This window comes from Camarhynchus parvulus, chromosome 27 (assembly GCF_901933205.1).
Source record: "Camarhynchus parvulus chromosome 27, STF_HiC, whole genome shotgun sequence".
Classification (NCBI taxonomy): Eukaryota; Metazoa; Chordata; class Aves; order Passeriformes; family Thraupidae; genus Camarhynchus; species Camarhynchus parvulus.
The window spans coordinates 3,583,044-3,601,585 of NC_044597.1; the positions used below are offsets into that span (position 1 = coordinate 3,583,044).

An 18,542-nucleotide genomic window follows, 5' to 3' on the forward strand; every position below is an offset into this window, starting at 1 on the left:
TGTGAGTTCTTGTTGGGATTCCTTTCCATGAGTGTGAGTTCTTGTTGGGATTCCTTTCCATGACTGTGAGTTCTTGTTGGGATTCCTTTCCATGACTGTGAGTTCTCATTGGGATTCCTCCCTGTGAATTCAGTCCATGCTGAGCACAGGCAGTGGGTGAGTAACTGTGGCCTCAGCAGCACCACACCAGCCTCGTGCTGGGACAGGCTGCCCTGGGACAGTCCCCACACCCTGCCAGCTGCTCCAGCAGTGAATCCTCCAAGAGCTGTCATGAACTCTTGTCCCCGAGGCAGTGGCAGTGCCAGGGCAGCTGCACCACTGCCCCTTCCACTGGTGCTGACTCACGAGAAAGGGGAAAGTGGGGCCAGCAGGTACCAGCCCTTCCCTCAGGGCACTGTGACTCCAGTGGGGTTCCCAGCCCTGTTTTGGGGGGCTCTGAAGGGAGTTGGGGCACAGAGGGATCCTGGAGTGGTGCTGCAGGGGTTGGGTCAGTGCTGGCCAGTGGGATGGTGACTCAGGGCTGGGCTGACCCCATCTGATCCCAGCATGAGCTCAGCTCCTGGCAGCCCCCAGGCTCTGCTGGAATGAGGGACCCTGATGCACTTGGGGTAGCTGTGGGTGTTGCTGGTCCTTGGCTTTCACACACAGAGCATCTTCCCCTTCCCACTGCCCTGGTCCCCATCCGGGGCAGCCAGGAGCAGCTGCGGGGCTGGGTGGGGCTGATGGAGCCCTGCACACACCGGGATGGGCTGGGATGAGCCTGACGCTGGTGTGAGTCCCACCCTGAGCTGGCACCGACCCCCCCGGGCACCTCTGCTCGCCCAGGGGCGGCTCTTTACCGTTAGCCCGGAGCAAAGAGCGGGACCTGGCGTGGCCTTCCCAGCTCTGTCAATATTTGCCGAGGCAGCTCCATGCCTGGTGTTGGCACCGGCGCTTCCCCTTACAGGAAGGGGCTGGAGCAGGAGAAGGGGGAGAGGAAGGAGGGAACTGCCCACCCCATGGGTGAGGGCTTCCCCCTGGCAGTTTGTGATCCGGGGCTGGAAGTTGGGAGGCAGGAACTGGGAGTCCTGGCACCCCCCACCAGCACTGGGCTCTGGCCCTGTGTGGCTGGGATGAGTGTGGTGAGGGATGCTGCTTGTCATGGGATGTCAGCGTGGGCCCAGTGGCAGGAAATGGGGCTGGTGAAGCTGGGACAGCCCAGGGTGGGCAAACACCCATTGGGGAGAGGCTGGGGGTGCCCTTAGGGGCTTTCTAGGGCAAGGGAGATGCCCAGGGCTCTCCTGACATTGCTCATCCACATTGGGGGTGCCCCTTTTGTCCATCCACTCTGCCTTCCTCACTGCTGAAGGCTTCCTCCCACCATGGCACATCCCTGGGCGCTGGGAGGGCTCCTGGCACATCCCTGGGTAGATTCCCCGTGTCACAGCAGCAGCACAAGGGTGGTTGGAGACCCCCAGTGCCACCAGCTCTGGGATGAGCCCACAAACCAGCTCTGGGCACGGTGCTGGTGCCCTGGGCGGGCGCGGGCGGCTTCCGGAGCTTTCTAGGAATCGGCTCTTGCCCAAGCAGCCCTGCGGGTGTGGGAGGAAGTGGCCATCCCACAGCACCTCCTGACCCTCAGGCTGGGGTGGGGGCGCTGGGGGGGCTGCATTTCATCTTTCTGAGCTGACAGCAGCAGCCGCAGCCCACCCCAAAGTCCCGTTCCCTCATCCCCCTTGTCTCTGTCCCTGTGTCCCCACAGCCTGGCCACTCTGCCTCCCTCCCACGCAAGCAGGAGACAGCGGAACAGAGAGAGAGAGAGAGAGAGTGCAAAAATAGAGTTTATTTCCATTTTTATCACATAGAAAAAAAGCGGGTGTTTCTTGGGGCTCACCCAGCTGCAGCAATAAATACAGTACAAAACCCCCCACGCCCCAGAGCTCCCACACAACCACGGGACTGGGGCTGCGTCAGGCTCAGGAGGATGGGAATGTGTCCAAGTGGCTCCTTCCAGCCAGGGATGGGCACAAATAAGTTAAACTGCAATAAGAACTCTGAGTTTAGCAGGGAAGGGGGACAGAGCAGAGATGCAGCTCCCCAAAGTGCTGGGGCTCCCCAGAAAAGCCTCATCCTGGTGAGGCTGCTGCATCGTTATGGTTCTTCCATCTTCCCTCCCTCCTTAATGGCTAATAAATATTAATTACTAGAAATAACACCCATCAGATGTGTCCCTGCAGGCTGCAGCCCAGACAGGGAGATGCTGCTCTGGAGCATCCTCATCCTGGGATGTTTTCCCGTGGAATGATGCAGCAGCCCCAGCAGTGCAAGCCATGGGGAAACTGAGGCACAGGCAGTGCCAGCAGCAGCTGTGGGGGCTCAGCCCAGCTCCAGAACCTCGTAGCAGAGATACGCTTGTGTTTAAATATTAAACAAGGGTGATGCTGCACAGGCACCTGTGCACGGATCCACCGCGGGATCCCCTGGCAGGGGGAGCATCCCCAGACAGATAAATATTAAATAGCCATAAATATTAAATAAGCAGGAAACGGGGTGCTCCCGGGATGTCCCTCAGGTGGGACATCCACAAGCAGGGGTCAGAGGCTGGCGAGGTGCCGCAGTGCCCGGTACGCCGTCTCCAGGAACCGCTGGAAGTTGGCCAGGATGAAGAAGCCGCCGACTTGGTGGTGGAATTGGGAGGAGAAGGTGGGGACGGGGTCCTGGTTCTCTGTGGGGTACGTCACCGTGGCCAGGCCCAGGTCCTCCATCTGCGACCAGGCAGAGGCAGAGACATCAGCTCCAAGGCTTGGAGATGCCCCCCTGCCCTAGTGTGCCCCTTCTGGGCATGCAGCTCCCATCGTGCCCACCCATCCTTGTGAATACAACCCCTCCCATGGGAATGCAGCCCCCACCATGCCCACCCATCCTTGTGAATGCAGCCCCAACCATGCCCACCCATCCTTGTGAATGCAGTCCCCACCGTGCCCACCCATTTCTTGGGATACAGCTCCCACCCTGCTCATCCAACTCTGTGAATACAACCCCTGCCATGCCCACACATCTCTTGGGATACAGCCCCCATTGTGCCCACCCCTCCTTTAGGATGCAGCCCCTGCTTTACCCACCTGTCCCCACAAAGTCCCCCCTTTGCCCCCTCACCTGCTGCTGGATGTTGGAGGACAGGTTGGCCACGTCCAGCTGCAGGGTGTCCACCAGCCCAGCGTGCCCGGGCAGCAGGGCCCGGATGGTGGCCAGAGAGCCGTGGTAGACGCGGAGCCCGGCACGGATCTGGCTGAAGCAGGTCTCCTGTGGTGGGCATGGCGTGGTCAGTGGGGCTGGGCATGGCCTGGCCACCAAGACATGGAGGCTCTGGGGTGGCCTGAGCCGTGACAGAGCTGAGCAGCTCACGGCAGGGGTGGGCTGCCCGCACTCACTGCCTGGAAGGTGCGTCTGTGACACTGCTCCAGCGGCGCCTGGGCGATGTCCAGGTCCTGCCACACCAGCAGCAGCTCGTCCTCCTTGCACAGCTGGAGGGTGTCACACTGTGGACAAAGGGGACAGGGTGAGGATGCTAGAGGACCCCGACACACACAGCACTCCCAACATCCCATCCCTGGGCTGTGGGACCCTAGAGTGGACCCGGTGCCATGGGGACGGAGGTGTGGCTGTTGTGTACCCAGGAGGGTCACCACATGTCCCCAGTGGGTGCCCCAACACCCCGGGGCTGAGCCTTGGGCAGTGCAGGGGACACTGCTGGCTCCTGGCCCTGCGGTGCCGATAAGGGCAGGGAGGGGGTCACCTTATCTGTGACCTCGCAGTGGCTGCCACCCCCCCTCGGCAGCGTGTGGGACTCACCACCAGGCGCTGCAGCGCAGCCACGTCCCCGCAGATCTTGCGGGTGAACTCGAGGTTCCTCTGCAGGAAGAGCTGGAAGTCCTGGTCCCCTGAGAGCTCGGTCAGTGGTGCCCCATGCAGAGCCCACCACGGTGCCCACAGCAGCACAGCCAGCAGCAGTGACAGCCCACCTGTGGGGACAGCGGCTCAGTGCCCACCCCATGGAGCCCCAACCCCTCAGCCGGGATGGGCTCAGCAACCAGGACCGCCCTGGGGATGATGGCAGCAGCAGCGTGGCCTGGGGAAGGGGCAGAGACCCCAAAAAGGGAGAGGGACCAGTGCTCCCAGTGCCAAGGGCAGCAGGGGGCTCTGGATGTGTGGGTGCAGCAGGTGCTACAGGTAGGGTGGGTTTAGGGGTGCTTTGGGTGCTCTGGGGGCAGTGGGGGCAGTGGGTCCTGTGGGCAAAGTGGGTTTTAGGGGGGCTCTGGGGGCAGTAGGTCCTATGGGCAAAGTGGGTTTTAGGGGTGCTCTGGGGGCAGTGGGTCCTATGGGCAAAGTGGGTTTTAGGGGTGGTTTGGGTGTAATAGGAGCAGTGGGGAAGCGGGTGCAATGGGAGCAGTGGGAGATGGGGGTGCTGCGTGGCTACTCACGGGTGAGGAAGCACATGGTGGGTGCCTGGCTCGGTGTCTCCTCTGTGCAGCGCGGCCCTGCCCAGCCCGGCCCGGCTCCTCTCGCTGCTGCCCGGCCGTGCTCATTGATCGGGTGGCATTTATAGTGCACGGGCCTCGGGGATTCTCACCGATGAGGCAACAGCGCGATTGCTTCACTGCCTTAATCACAGCATGCAAATCTCCCGAAGCGGGTGCTCGGCCGCGGCCGCAGCCTGGGGCTTTCCCGGGGCCGGTGGGCAGCGGTGCCCCTCGGCGTGGCTGCAGCTCCCGGTGCAGCCCAGGCAGCGTGGCGGGTGCCGGGACAGGGCAGGAGGTGCCTCGGTGACTGATTAACCTGCTCGCCGGGCTCCCACCACGCTGGCCAGGTGGGCCAGTGCCCAGCACAGCAGGGTCGTGTGCGGGGTCACTCTCAGGGTCACTCGCAGGCGACCGGCCAAGGGGATGGTGGCTTCTCGCTGCTGCTGTCACTCTGGGGTTGTCCCCATCCCCGGCCCGCGTGGGCAGCACCCCCTGGCAGCTGTCCCACACATCAGGGTGGGTGCTGCTGGCGTGACCTTCACGGCGGGGGCACCAACTGGAGTGAGACCCGGTCCAGGCAGGTGCTCAGGGCTGTGGCTCCCCAGGGCAGCACCACGGGGCCAGATCCTGCCCTGCTGGGGGCTGTGGGGCCGGGTTGTGCCCAGAGCAGCACCAAGCACCGGCCACACCCGCGAGGGGCCAAGCCCCCCCTCTGGTCCTGCGGGGAAGAGGCTTCCAGGGCAGCCCTTGGCACGGGCTGGCTGCTCCCGGCCCCGTTGCGTTGACGAGGGAATTTTGGCTCGTGCTGGTTCCTGCAAGTCCCTCCAGGATCTGCTGGCTGGGTGCCAGCTGGCCGGCTCCTGCCCGGGGCACGGGCTGCCCGGGGCACGGGAGGCACCCGCTCCCCTCACAGCCCCGGCCAGGGTGAGCCCAGGGCAGCACTGGGCTGGGGAGGCTCATTCTGCACCCCTGACCCCTGGCTGTGTCCCATTGCTGCCCTCCTGGGGACAGGGATGGGGACAAGGATAGGGATGGGGACAGGGATGGGGACAGGGATGGGGACAGGGAACCTGGTCTCTGCAAGCTGCAGATGTTGGTGGGCGCTGGGATGGGCCACACACCCAGTGGGGTAATTTGTGGGGTAATTTGTGGGGTACAGCCACAGTACCAGTCCCAGAAGCTGGAAGTCCTGGAAGTTTCTGCCTCCAGCTGCAGCCAATCCATGAGAACCAAGCAGAGCCTTCCCGGCACAGCCAGGTGTGAACTCTGAAAATTACTGCTCACCTCCCTTCGAACCTGGTAGCACTAAAGGTTCTGCCCTCTGGATGTGTGAAAGGACCTTGCCAGCAGAGACTGTTCATGGGATTTTTGGGAGAAACAGCCCCCCCAGCTGTGCCTGTCCCTACCCTGGTGGCCATTGAGGGGCTCAGTGTGTCCTCCTCAGTCCGAGCACCCACGGGACCAGTCCAGAGGGTGAGGATCTGCCCTCTCAGCAGGATGGTGCTTTCAGGAATTGTGCTGGGGGCGTGGGGGGGGTTGCATCAGTTGAATCGGGCCCAAAGGCCCTGTCAGCTTTCCAAGGAAGGAAGTGGTTTCAAATCCGAAACTGGGGGTGTTGGGGGGAGGAGGTGGCCCAGCAAACCCGCCCCCCCCCTCCCACCATGGGGCTGGAGCTGCTCGGTCCAGGGACTGTTCCAAGAACCCACCACGTTCTGTTTCAGCCTCGTGGCCACCCTTCCTCTTCCTGGGGCCCAACCTGGGCACCCTCAGCCCCTTCCTGACATCTGCCAACTGCCCAGTGCTCTTGGGATGTCCCTGTGTCCCCAGCACCAGCCCCAGCCACCCCTGGCTGGGCTCTTGCCTTCTCTGATCCCCCCCAGAGACCCCCGAGCGGGAATGGGCTGGGACAGCCCCGCTGTTGACCTGCAGCCCTGGCTGCCATCCCGGCATGGGTGGGGCTGGGGGATTCCCAGATTTTCTCAGAGAACTCATCCCAGATGCTGATGGGACCCACCTGGAGTGGCTGCATGTCCCCTGTCCCCATCACCCCCAGGGTTGGTGGGGCACAATGGGGACTCTGTGCCTTTCCCAGTGGAATCCTCCAGAGATACCATCCTGGAGCTGCTGGGGCCACTCCCAGCACCACTGAGACAAAGCTCCAGTCCCCCAGGATGGCCTGACCAGACCCAGTCCCATCTCTGGTGCCTACCCCCAGGGAGAGAGAGCAGAGACCCCAAACCAGCCCCATGCCCCTTCCCCATCCCAACAAACACACAGCAGGAGCCACTTGGGCTGGTGTTTTTCCATCTTTTATTTTAAAAGTCATAATTGAAGTTTAACAAAGTGTGACCCCATTGTGGGAGCTGGGAGGGCACCAGTGGAGACCCCACTCCTGCTCCCTCCAGCCCCGCTCCCCTCGCTGCCCCCCGGCATCGGCTCCGATGTCACCACAAGGATCCTTTTAAGGATGTTTTATTGGGGAGGGGGGTCCCACCACAAGTGCAGGTGGTCAGGGGGTGTGGGCCCAGGGAACCCCCTGTGTCCCCTCCCACAGTACAGACATGCAGGGATTTATAAAAGGGGGTCTGGGGGGGACGGAGGGCCCTGCTCAGCCACCATCTGTCCAAGGGACAAATAAAAAAGTACAGCCAGGGCCCAGGGTCACGGGAAACCGTCGTCATCGTCCTCTGCCATCTCCTTGGCAAACTCCAGGTCCTGCTGCTCACGCTCCCGGCGCTCCTGGAAAGCAAAGGCCGAGGTTGGTGGCAGGTGGGGACAGGAGCCACATCCTTCCCGTGGCCGTGGCGGCTGCAGAGATCTCACCTCTGCAGATTCCAAGTCCTTGTTGTAAGATTTGGGTGGGAACCTCATGGCCTGGAGAAAAAGAGGAGGAGCTCAGAGCTGAGCCAGCCCTGAGCCACGTCCTGCTGTCCCCACCAGGGAGCTGGGGACAGGCTGTGCTCACCTTCACGGACATGTTGTGGATGTCGAGGCAGAAGGAGATGCGCTGGTGGAAGGCCAGCTGGGGCTCCCGCGTGGAGTAGATGTCGATCATCTCCTTGGACTGCACGTAGCCCTTCTCATGGTTGATGCTGGCCTCGATCACGCCGTCCCGGATGGCCTGCGAGCCCGGGCACAGGGCAGGGCACAGGGTGTCCCCAAGGGCTCACACAGAGCGGGCACGTGGCGCCCTGAGCGTCCCCCAGTTCTCCCCAGAGGAGCCTCAACCCAAACCCAGCGGTGCTGCAGGGAGGGGTGTGGGGGAACGGGGCAGGGTGGGGGGCTGTGGGCACCCTGGGGTCCCACAGGGATGGGATTCCCTGTGCTGGTACCTTGGCAACGATGAACTCGGCGTCCTCGGGGCTGTCCAGCTGCAGCTTCTGGGCGATGTCAGCCAGGGAGATGCGGGAGTAGGAGAGGCTGATCATGCGGACACCTGCAGGAAAAGGGAAGGGGATGCAGCCCCCCAGGCCTGCCCAGCCTGGTGGGGGTCCCCAAACACCCTCCTACCTGTCTTGATGACGTTGTGCCTCAGCCGAATGATCAGGGTGTAGGTGCCATCAGCCTGGAACTTGTCCCCAAACTGGTCAAGGACTTGGTTGAACTTGGCCAGGTTCCCCGTCCTGACGGCTGGAGGGAAGAAGGTGGGAATGGGGGAAGGAGAAAGGCTGGGGAAGCGAGCCAGGGCTGGTTGACTTCCTCCTCCTCCTCCCCAAGTTGCATCTGCATCCAACTCCCATCAAGGGGAGAGAATTCCCACTGGGCCCCTTCCCACTCAGGATATTCCATGATTCTCTGACATTGCAGGAAGGACAGACAGGCAGGGGTGGGCAGCCATACCCTGGGTCAGCAGGAAGTAGGGCATGAGCGAGCGCTTGAGCGACGGCTGCCGGAACTGGAGCCTGTCTGGGATCTCCCCAAGGAGCAGCTCCACCACGATGAGCAGCTTGTGCACCTGGGGCAGAGCAGAACTCTGAATGAATCCCCATGCAGCCTGAAACTGTCCCTGTGCACTCCATGAGGTCTTGCACCCATCCCCATGGGGCACAAGACCCCAGGAGATCCCAAACCCGTTCCTGTCCCTGTGGGGCCTGGAAGGTCCCAGATTTGTCCCTGGGAAGTTCCAAACCTAGGAGGTCCTGCACCTGTCATCCCTGCAGAGCCCAACACCCTGGGAGGTCCCAAACCTGTCCCCATGGGGCCTGACCCTGGGAGATCCCACAACTGTCCCTGCAGAGCCCAACCTGGGGGGGTCCCAGATCTCATCCTGGAAAGTGCCAAGCCTGGAAGGTCCCAGAACCATCCTTGTGGAGCCCAATCCTGGGGAGTCCTGGACCTGGGAAGTCCCAAATCCAGGGGACCTGACACCTTGGGGCCTGACATCCAAGGAGGTCCCAAACCTGGAAGATCCCAAACTAAACTCCATGGGGCCTGACATCACAGAAGGTCCCAAACCTGGGAGTTCCCAAACCAAATTCCATGGAATCTGACATCCCAGATGGTCTCACATCCAAGCCCTGTGAGATCCCAACCCTGGGAGCTCCCAACCCAAATTCCATGGAGTCTGACATCTCAGAAGGTCCCAAACCTTGGAATTCCCAACCCAAATTCCATGAAGTCTGACATCCCAGAAGGTTCCACATCGAACCCCTGTGAGATCCTAAACCTAGGAGCTCCCAAACCAAATTCCATGGAGTCTGACATCCCAGAAGGTTCCACATCCAACCCCTGTGAGATCCCACCCTGAGGAATCCCAAACTTGGGAGTTCTCAAACCTGGGAGTTCCCAAACCAAATTCCATGGCGCCTGACACCCCAGAAGGTCCCACATCCAAGCCCTGTGAGATCCCAACCCCGAGGGGGTCTCAGCCCCAAGCCAGGGGGGTCCTGCCCCCTCCTCACTCACCGTCTGCTTGAAGCCCACGGCCGTGTGCTGCGGGGCCTTGCGCAGGGCGTTGGTCATGGTGCGCCGCGCCTCCGAGTACTCTAGCTGGATGGCCTTGATCCGCCCTGCGCCCACACGGGGCGGGTGGGGAAAGCCACCCAGTGAATCCAACCTGACCTACACGGATGGGGCTCCAAATCCTGCCTGGAAGCCCCACCTCCAGCTGATCAAAGGGGTTCTCTGAGGAACCGGAGGTGCCGCGAGGAAGGGCAGGCACCGAGCCTCGCTCACCTGTGTAGTACAGGTACCGAGCCCACTCGTTGTTGTTGGCCTGCTCGGGGAACACGGATTTGGAGACGAGTTTCTCAGCCTGGTCGTAGAGGTTATAGTGAAGGTAATTCCTCAGGAGCAGGTTTAGGAGCGTGGCCTGGCCGTCGGCGTCGTGGCGCAGCGTGGCCGTGCGGAGTCGGGCGTGCAGGAAGCTGTGGGGTGGGACAGGGAGTCAGGGAAGAGGGAGGAAAACAGGGGGATCAAGCTCAGGGATCCTTTTAAGGATGTTTTATTGGGGAGGGGGTCCCACCACAAGTGCAGGTGGTCAGGGGGTGTGGGCCCAGGGAACCCCCTGTGTCCCCTCCCACAGTACAGACATGCAGGGATTTATAAAAGGGGGTCTGGGGGGGGGACAGAGGGCCCTGGAGTTTAGTTTGGGATCCCCTCCCACAGGAAGAGGGAGGAAAACAGGGAGAACAAAAGAGAGAAAAAGGGAGATCAAGCTCAGGGACAGCCATCCCACCTCCGGACCACGTCGAGTTTGTTGAGGAATTCGTAGATGCGGGAGTGGTAATAGTAGCACTTGGCCACCACCAGGTCCAGGGCCCGGCGGTTCTGGGAGCTGATCTTCTGCATCAGGTCATCGGACACCTTCTGAGCCTGAGGGACAGCAAGGGAGGTCAGGGCAGGGGGATTGATCCCAGGAGGGGCAGAGACCACCCCTGGGCTGTGGGGAACAAGCAAACACTGCTGGGATGAGGGACAGCATGGGGCAGAGGCAGGGGATGCTGTGGGGGCAGCTCAGGGGTCTCACCTCGGGGTACCTCTTGCTGTTCATCAGGTAGATGACGAGCAGCAGCTGCAGGTAAGCCTCCACCTCTGGCAGGAGAGGGGCTGAGGCTGCTTTCCCTGTCCGTGGGCGGAACTGCAGCTCAGCTTCTGTGTCCATGGACTGAGGGGAGAGAGAAATTCAGGATCACTGTCCCTGTGTGAAGACAGCTCTGCTGCAGGTGCGACAGCAGCCAGCCCAGGACTGCAAGGACCTGTCCCTGCTCACATCTGTGTCTGAGCAGAGGGGCTGCTCGTCCCCAGGGTCCCCAAACCCCACTGCCCTACTCCAGAGGCTCCTTGGAGAGGGAAAGAATCATGGAATTCCAGGCTTTTTGGGGCTGGAGGGGCCTTCAATTCATCCCTACCCTGCCATGGACACTTCCTGGGATGGGACAGCCACAACGTTCCTGGGAAATCCATTCTGGTGCTTCACTGCCCTCACAGAGAAGAATTTCTGGCCAATATCCCATCTAAACCCACCCTTTGTCAGTGGCAAGCCATTCCCCTTGTCCTGTCACCCCAAGCCCTTGCAAATAGCCCCTCTCCATCTTTCCCGTTGCTTCTTCAGATTCTGGGAGGCCACAATTAGGTCACCCCTAAACCTTCTCTTCTTGAGGCTGAACAATCCCAGTTCTCCCTATCCTTCCTCACAATTGAGCTGCTCCATCCCTTTGAATATCCTCTGGATTCACTCCTACACCTCCACATCCTTCCTGTGCTGGGGCAGTGTTGTTGCAGGCTCCCAGCTGGGTAATAATTAGCATTTACTCTATGATTGCAGAAGGTTAATCAATTTTTTATTCTCCTGTATTATACTATACTTATTAAGAAACTCATCACCTTTACAGACAGTCTGATACAGCTTTGACTTAACTGGTCATTCTCTTTAAACACCACAACCAGTGTCTAACCAAAAAACCCCCCTTTGGTAAACAACCTCCATAACACATTCCACACGTGCACAACAACAGGTGCAGCAAGCGGAGATAAGAATTGTTTCTCATTCTTTACTCTGATTTTCCCACAGGAAAATGCCTGGGGAAGTCCTCGGTTGCTCTCTGTGGCCAGAGAGAATTCTACAGGGGGTTAGGGGGGTGCCACCAGAGCAGGGCAGAGGTGAGGGCAGCAGGTGTCCCTACCTCCTCCAAGAATCCCAGCAGGAAGTCCCTGACAGTGCAGTTGGAGGTGAAGAAGCCGTGGATGGCCTTGTGCAGCACGTTGGGGTTGAGGCGGCGCGAGGTGGAGGGCAGAGCCCGCAGGGCCCTCAGGACGTAGCGCGGCTCCTTCCCCGACACCGCCTTCTCCAGCTGCTTCACGTGCTCCTTGATGTCTGTGGGGGCACACATGGACAGCCCTCAGCCCAACTCCTCTGCCAGCAGCACCCCAGAGCACAGCCAGGGCTGTCCCCTCGCCCTGTCCTGCTGTTCTGAGCTCCCTCTGCCCTTGGTGTCCCCAGTGACCCCACCTGCCCTGTTTGGAGCAGGGGGCTGGTGAGGCCCTTGCAGAGTTTTCTCCCTCTGCGCCGCCGTGGGGTCCCACCACAGCAGCCCCCTGTCCCTCACAGTCTGTCCCCAAACACACCCTCACCCTCACAATTCCCTTCTACAGTGATGCCCCAAAACACAACTCCACCCCCCATTCTCCAGCGACCCCAAAACCAACGTCCTCCCTCCATTCTGTCACACACTGCCCCAAACACCCTTCTCCAGAGCGTCTCCCGCACAGAAAACAGCTCCCATCTCCATTCCCTCCCTAAACCCCTTTCCCTATAGTGACACCCCCCCAAACACACCTCCCCTCTCCCTTTCCCACACGGGGCCCCCCATCTCCCCTTCACCAGAGTGTCTCCCACCCTAAACTCACATTTCTCTTTCCCTCAGAGCCCTCACCACTGATCCCACCATTGCCCTCCTCCATCACCTTTTCTCACCCCCCCTCAGGTACCCCCACCCTGACCCCCTCAGGGCTTCCTGTACCTCCCCCAATCCCCCTCCTCCAACACCCCCGATCTGTGCCAGGCCCCAAGCCCCCCTCAGTTCCCCCCTCATCCCCACAGACACCACCATTACAACAACACCCCCCCCTCACCCTCCAGCGTGATCGCGTCCAGCTCCCGCTGCGGCTGCCGCTCTCCGCCCGCCTCGGGGGCCACCGGCGCGGCCTCCTCGTGCATCTCCACGTCGGGGGGTGCGGGCGGGGGTCCCTCCGGGGGTGCCTTGGCCTTGTCGCCGCGGCGGCGGGACGCGCCGTCCTGCTTCATGGCGTGACACTGCACAACGGGCCGCCAGGCGCGACCAGCCGAGCGACGAGCGACACACGATCGTCTCCTTCCGCCTTTCGCTCGGCCGTTTCCGCCCTCGCTCGGGTTGTTCCGTCGCGCTTTCGGAGAGCTCAGGCACCGCTCGGAGAGTTCCGTCGCGCCCGCTCGTGGAGTTCCGTGATGCTCTCGGGTGTTTCCGTCTTCGCTCGTAGATTTTCGCCTGCATTTTCGGGCGTTTTGGCCGAGCTCTCTCGGAAGGTTCCGGTATCGATCGGCTTCTTTCGCCTCTCTCCTTCGGGAATCTCCGTAGAGCTTTCGGCCGTTTCCGCCGGGTGCTGAGCTGTTCCCGCCGTTTGGGGGCGCGGGCGAGTCTTCGCTGAGGTCCCGTCAGGGGCTTGTCTGTGAGGGGGGATCCCGTGAAGGGTCCCGTGAGGGGCTTGTCTGTGAGGGGGATCCAGTGAAGGGTCCCGTGCGGGGCTTGTCTGTGAGGGGGAATCCCGTGAAGAGTCCTGTGAGGGGCCGCGCTGGGACCGGAGATTCTGTGAGGGGTCCCGTGAGGGGCTGGGCTGGGACCAGGTCGGGGGTCCCGTGAAGAGTCCTGTGATGGGCTTGTCTGTGAGGGGGCATCCCGTGAAGGTCCCGTGAGGGGCTGGGGTGGGACCGGGGATTCTGTGAGGGGTCCTTGCGGTCCATGTGGGGTCGGGCTGGGACCGTGGACCCCACAAAGGGTCCCTTGTGGGCTTGAGGATCCTGTGAGGGGCTAAGCTGGGATCGGGAATCCCCTGAGTGAGGAGGGGAGCAGGGGTCCCATGAGGGGCCAGGTTGAAGCTGGGTGTTCTATGAGGGGTCTGGCCTGGGACTGGGACCTGAGGGTCTCATGGCGGTTCCAGGTTGGAGCCGGGCTCCCCTCGTAGCTGTTGCAAGGCAGAGCCTGGTCGCTGGTGCTCCCAGAGCCGTCAATCCCCACACAGAGTGAGCAGTGCTGCCCCTTGCTGCAGGCGCCCATGGCCTCCAGAGACCCTCCCAGGGCCCCACAGCCTGAGGGACCCCCCTGACTTCCCCTCAGGGCTAAGTGCCTGTATTTTTCATATAGCATCCCGAGCTTGTCAGATGTGCTGCGGAACCAAAACTACACAGTTAAGAAATTGACTTTGAGAACACCGAATTGTGTATCAAAAATCCTCTTTATTTATAGAGTGATAATGAGAGTATGCTTGCTCTAAAGTGCTCCATGTGTCCATTGAACATCTCAGGGATGATGGCAGTGTTGGGACCAGGAAGGTGTCAGTAAAACAAATCCACTTTGATATCTAACCTTTAGTACCCATAATGAATTTTCCTTAAATTTCCTTTTGCCAGCCAAATCAGCCTTGATTATTAACAAGGGTGATATTGGGAGAGAAAACTGTCTTGTCAGTAGAGATTTCACAAGACCTTACAAAGAAGTTCCCTGGGCAGGGCCAGGGACCTGGAACCACTCAGGAAGTTAAGGGCATACAGGACCACGAACAGGGCTGCCACAGCCTCAGAGGGTTGATCCCTAGGGAAAGCTGATCCATCTTCCTGGAGCTGCACTCCACTCAGCTCCACCAGGGCAATGGTTAACATCTGTTCCTCCTCGTGTGGGAAGAGCACGCTGACATCAAGAAGGAAAGTCTCCTTCCCCTTATCCAGGTCATGTTTAAGGAGGTTTGCAACCTTCACAGGAACAACAATAACAAAAAAGCAAAATCAGAATTTCAATCAATTGTCAACTTGTGTCATCATTATGGAAATGTTGCTAGAATTAACATAGCCCCTGCCTCCCCTTGAAAGGAGCCAAGTGTGACTTGTGTTCTCACCAGGTTCAGCTGCTGGGACACAATCTTCCTTTCCAAGGATTCCAGCAGCAGCAGCAGCTGATCCTCCGTTAACTCTGCGGAAATAAACTGGGTTTGGATCCAAAACGTCCCACCAAGGGGATGGAGGTTGCTGGTGGGCTGGGACAGGTGAGCAGGATGGGAAAGAGTGAAGAGGATGGGAAGGGTGATCATTTCTTGGAGGAAATGCTTGTTTGGTCAGAAGTTCTTTGGATGTTTTAATAGAAATGATTTGTGCAGGCTCACTGTGAGAGTGATCTGGCTGTTACTCACAATATCCCATATGGAATATGGAGTTGGAAGGCACCTAGAAGGATAATTGATGTCCAACTCCTGTCTGTGCACAGGACACCCCAACAATCCCATCTTGTGTCCAAACCCTGCTGGAGCTGTGTCAGCCTTGGGGCTGTGACCATTCCCTGGGGAGTGTGTTCAGTGCCTGAGCACCCTCTGGGATAAGAGCCTTTCCCTGGTATCCAAGCCAGCTGTCCCAGACACAGCTCCAGCCATTGGCTTGGGTCCTGTTGCTGGTCAGCAGAGCAGAGATCTGGGCTGCCCTTGGGAGGAAGCTGTGGCCAGACTTTGAGGGAGCAGGGAGCCCTGGATGGGTGCAGAGGGGGTTCCTCTCCTCTCCCCTCCATGAGACTTTCATGTAGATTCCCCTTGAAGAGGAGGAGGAGTATGAGAGGAAGGCAGGAGGGAATGGCAGGAGTGGGAGTCATCCCTGCCTTGATTTCCCTCTTGAAGCCCCAAAGCCTCACCCTGCAAAGCGTCAAGGACGTAGGTGATTCCTTCTGCCAGCTGAAGGAGACGATCTCTTGGAGATTGCTGTAAGGTGCTGAACAGTTCTTTTAAGTCTGGGCTCTCAGTATTCAACTGATAACCATCATTTTGCTCAGAAACTTCTTCCATCTGTGGGGAACAAGGAAAGGAAATGTCAGGATTTGAGGGCAGAGGCTGCTGCTTGTCCTGAGCAGGGAGATGTGCTGAGAGAGGGAATTTTGGATGGATGGTTTTGGCACAGGGCAGATGACTTGTGGGGCCAGAGGTGTGGTGTGGATGTGTCTGTATTTATAACTTGTGGTAGTAAGAAAAGGTTCACTTACTTTCTGGCTGAGCTCTTGAAGGAGGTTCTTGTCTCTCATCACAGCTTTGACGGTGTTTAAGGTGATGAGCAGCAGGTCAGGAGACAACTCGGGGAAAATTCGGCAGGAATATTGAACTTCTTTCATCACTTGTCCTAATTTTCCTGCTGAGGGACCTGCAAACCAGAAGGAGTCCAAATCTGTCACTTGAGTTCTAGGAGTTCAGTGGCAGCTCTAAAGCTAGAATTTGAAACAGTCATTTGAAGGGACATGGAATTTGGGCAGTTGTGGTGTCTCAGGAGAGAGGCAAATGCATCTCTCCTGATGGTTTGTTTTATGCTGGGAGATTCCATCTTACCCAAAGCAGCCAAAAGTTGTGCATGTGGAAGCAGTAAAATACATTCCTTACCATCAGCTACATAAGCTTGCCTTCTCACAGCTTCTGCTGGGAAATAATCCAGATCTAAAAGAGGATAAAACAACAGTTTTCTATACCAGTGGTGGTCACCCACTCAGCTTCCTCCCAGGCTCTTCTCTTCTGAGTAGGAAAGGAAAAGAAACACCAAAACTCTGCTCTCTGTGCCGTTTATCACCAGGGGCTCTGCACCTCCTGAAATGTGGATCTGAGGCTTCCTTCCTTCTTTCCTTTCTTTACTGTCCCCTCCCCAAAGAGCATCTTTGAACTTGCATGGGTTATCTGACCTCCCCCAGGTGATTTCTGTCTCTCACACCGCCTCCTCCTATGAGCAGACAAGCTGAAGATAGCTCTGGGGGCAAGAGGTGCTTCATAAAATGGTCTTCCCCTTCTGGAATGGAGAACTTGGTCATTTCTGGAAGTTGCTTACCCCATGCTCCGTCTCTAATGTGTAGTGGGATGGTCCTGAAGGCCAGCGTGCAGCCCTTGGGTATCACTATGCTTTGTTTGTCCTCCCTGTTGCTCTGCATAAAAAAACCACCAGTTAGAACACCTGGGTGCTGGTGTTGGGGAAGCAAGGAGGGAAAAGCCAAACCTGTGCACAGAGTGAGGCATAAAATTTGGCCTTGAAGCCCCTGTCTGCCTTGGTGGATTCCTTGTAGACAGCCTCCTCTGAGGCCTCGATGATTTCAGTGACCACATACAGCTTGATGTCTGTTCTCTGGAGCTGTCGGATGAAGGAATGATCCATGTTGATTTCCCTAAAAGAGGGAAAGGATAGGAAGTGTTTAGAGCACCAGGAGCAGCTGAGGCGTCTGGGGGGGATAAGCCTGTATGGGGGAACTTGTCACTCTATTTCCTGTCTAACCTGGCCTAATTGGAGGAAGTTCATGCCCTAAGTTCTTAATCTTGGTTTTTGGCTGTGAAAACCCATTGTTAACCTGGTGTGTGCTGGAGGGAGACAACTGGAGCATGTCTGATCTCTTTCTCATTCCTTACCTTTCTCTTCTCAGTGCCTCTAGTGATTCCAGTGATATGCTCTTCTTCTGTGGTGTAATGGAAAACTCTCTGGACAAGGAGGCACCTCCTTTCAGCTCTACATTTGTAGGGTCAAATGAAATGCTGAGACCTCCATCAGCTTGGTCAGCGCTGACTTTTGTGAGAGTGAATTGGCTGGATTCTTGATGGAGGGACTCTGAAACAATTCCATGCATTATCTTAAACAACACTACACAGACTTAGCACTGTAAGTATATAATACACAACAAAGCAGGAAATTGGTACAGTTCAGCCACAAATGGTTCAAAAATGTTATCTATGGTATTTAATAAATTCATATTGATAAATTTGGGATTTACCTACGCTTTTACCATCTTCTCCAGGCAGCAGCACATCATCCAGTGTGAAGCCTGTCCGCTGGTAGTAGGGAGCTCGATGAAATACAGTTTTTGATTTGTTTTTTTTTTTCAGTAGATAGAGAGGCCTGAAGTGCTCATTGTCTGCGATGCTTTCAACAGGAACCAGTTCCTTGCACGGATCCATTTGATTTACAATGAATTTGGTGAGTTTTTTAAACATTCTGGCTGTGGGTGAAGTTTTGAAGCAAAGCCAAGGGGATTTGTGCCTTGGAAAAAAGGGAACACAAGCTAAGCTGAATTACTTGAAATAACAGGAGGACATTGTAACAAAGTGTGACTTAATGATTAAGAAGATTTCGAAATAATGCCTCAAAACCCCCTTCACTGTCCAAGGACACAAGTTTCACAGGGTTGTTTCAGGGAGTCTTTTAAGAGGAAGCAGCAGGAGCTGTGGGTTGTTTGGCCTTGTCCCCTTTGCTGTTAACCTTCAGTGGCTGTGCAGAGAGAGCACAGCTGGCAGACCCTCAGGGTGCTGATTTTGGAGACAAATGTGCCCCAAAATAGAGAAACATCTACCCAGCCCAGCCTCATTGGGCAGGCTTTGGTGGTCTGCAGGGGAGAGCTGATGTTTGAGAGCCAGAAAGAAATCCCTGTTTCTTTTCTGAGACAACTTGTTTTTATGAAAAATTTAAGTTTCACTTTTCTGGTGTTTTATGGGAAGGAGGTGGGGAGGAGAAATTGGGCAATCAAGACTGGTATTGATGGGAAGGGACTTAAGGCTCCTCCCATTCCCCTCCCTGCCATGGTCAGGTACACATTCCAGTCTCCCAGGCTGCTCCAAGCCCTGTCCATCCTGGTTATAGACACTTCCATGGATGGGGCAGCCATAGATTATCTGGGCACCCTGATCTGGGGCCTCAGCATCCTCAGAGGGATTTCTTCCCAGTATCTCATCTAATGCTACCCTGTTTCAATTTAAACCATTCGAAAGGTTACTAGCCTTGTATGCTCAAGGTTAGTAGCCCTTGCAGGTCTCATTCCCTTGAAGGTTTCTAAAAAGAGAAGAAAAACTAAACAAGAG

The 18,542-nt window shown here is 57.8% G+C and overlaps 3 protein-coding genes across 3 annotated transcripts; all 3 read right to left on the reverse strand.

Moving 5' to 3' along the window:
- Positions 1 to 2,573: 2,573 nt before the first annotated feature.
- Positions 2,574 to 4,476, reverse strand: CSF3 (colony stimulating factor 3). Its single transcript, XM_030966033.1, has 5 exons — positions 4,461 to 4,476; positions 3,832 to 4,001; positions 3,411 to 3,518; positions 3,136 to 3,282; positions 2,574 to 2,744 (listed from the first exon to the last, which is right to left on the reverse strand). The coding sequence occupies exons 1-5, from the start codon at positions 4,474 to 4,476 to the stop codon at positions 2,574 to 2,576; spliced, it is 612 nt and encodes a 203-aa protein (XP_030821893.1).
- A 2,320-nt stretch (positions 4,477 to 6,796) lies between these two features.
- PSMD3 (proteasome 26S subunit, non-ATPase 3) lies at positions 6,797 to 12,827 on the reverse strand. The gene is made up of 12 exons (XM_030966173.1): positions 12,573 to 12,827; positions 11,624 to 11,814; positions 10,468 to 10,605; positions 10,177 to 10,313; positions 9,675 to 9,865; positions 9,405 to 9,508; positions 8,340 to 8,454; positions 8,010 to 8,129; positions 7,832 to 7,935; positions 7,465 to 7,620; positions 7,323 to 7,373; positions 6,797 to 7,238 (listed from the first exon to the last, which is right to left on the reverse strand). The coding sequence occupies exons 1-12, from the start codon at positions 12,742 to 12,744 to the stop codon at positions 7,161 to 7,163; spliced, it is 1,557 nt and encodes a 518-aa protein (XP_030822033.1). The 5' UTR covers positions 12,745 to 12,827; the 3' UTR covers positions 6,797 to 7,160.
- A 48-nt stretch (positions 12,828 to 12,875) lies between these two features.
- On the reverse strand, positions 12,876 to 17,686 carry GSDMA (gasdermin A). The gene is made up of 10 exons (XM_030966034.1): positions 17,462 to 17,686; positions 17,103 to 17,298; positions 16,699 to 16,864; positions 16,534 to 16,627; positions 16,098 to 16,151; positions 15,710 to 15,864; positions 15,365 to 15,515; positions 14,586 to 14,659; positions 14,213 to 14,442; positions 12,876 to 13,143 (listed from the first exon to the last, which is right to left on the reverse strand). Exons 1-10 carry the CDS (start codon positions 17,679 to 17,681, stop codon positions 12,876 to 12,878), a joined length of 1,608 nt encoding a protein of 535 aa, XP_030821894.1. The 5' UTR covers positions 17,682 to 17,686.
- Between the last annotated feature and the right edge of the window lie 856 nt (positions 17,687 to 18,542).

Coding starts and splice junctions, on each gene's coding strand:
- PSMD3 (XM_030966173.1), bottom strand. CDS start 12,744: ATGAAGCAGGACGGCGCGTCCCGCCGCCGCGGCGACAAGGCCAAGGCA. Junction 9,866..10,176: donor AAACTCGACGTGGTCCGGAG/GTGGGATGGCTG, acceptor CCCACCCCACAG/CTTCCTGCACGCCCGACTCC. Junction 7,374..7,464: donor TCCACAACATGTCCGTGAAG/GTGAGCACAGCC, acceptor CTTTTTCTCCAG/GCCATGAGGTTCCCACCCAA.
- CSF3 (XM_030966033.1), bottom strand. Junction 3,519..3,831: donor CTGCGCTGCAGCGCCTGGTG/GTGAGTCCCACA, acceptor CTTTGTCCACAG/TGTGACACCCTCCAGCTGTG. Junction 3,283..3,410: donor ACAGACGCACCTTCCAGGCA/GTGAGTGCGGGC, acceptor TGCCCACCACAG/GAGACCTGCTTCAGCCAGAT.
- GSDMA (XM_030966034.1), bottom strand. CDS start 17,681: ATGTTTAAAAAACTCACCAAATTCATTGTAAATCAAATGGATCCGTGC. Junction 14,660..15,364: donor CGTCCTTGACGCTTTGCAGG/GTGAGGCTTTGG, acceptor TTATTTCCGCAG/AGTTAACGGAGGATCAGCTG. Junction 14,443..14,585: donor TGTCCCAGCAGCTGAACCTG/GTGAGAACACAA, acceptor GTTCCTGTGAAG/GTTGCAAACCTCCTTAAACA.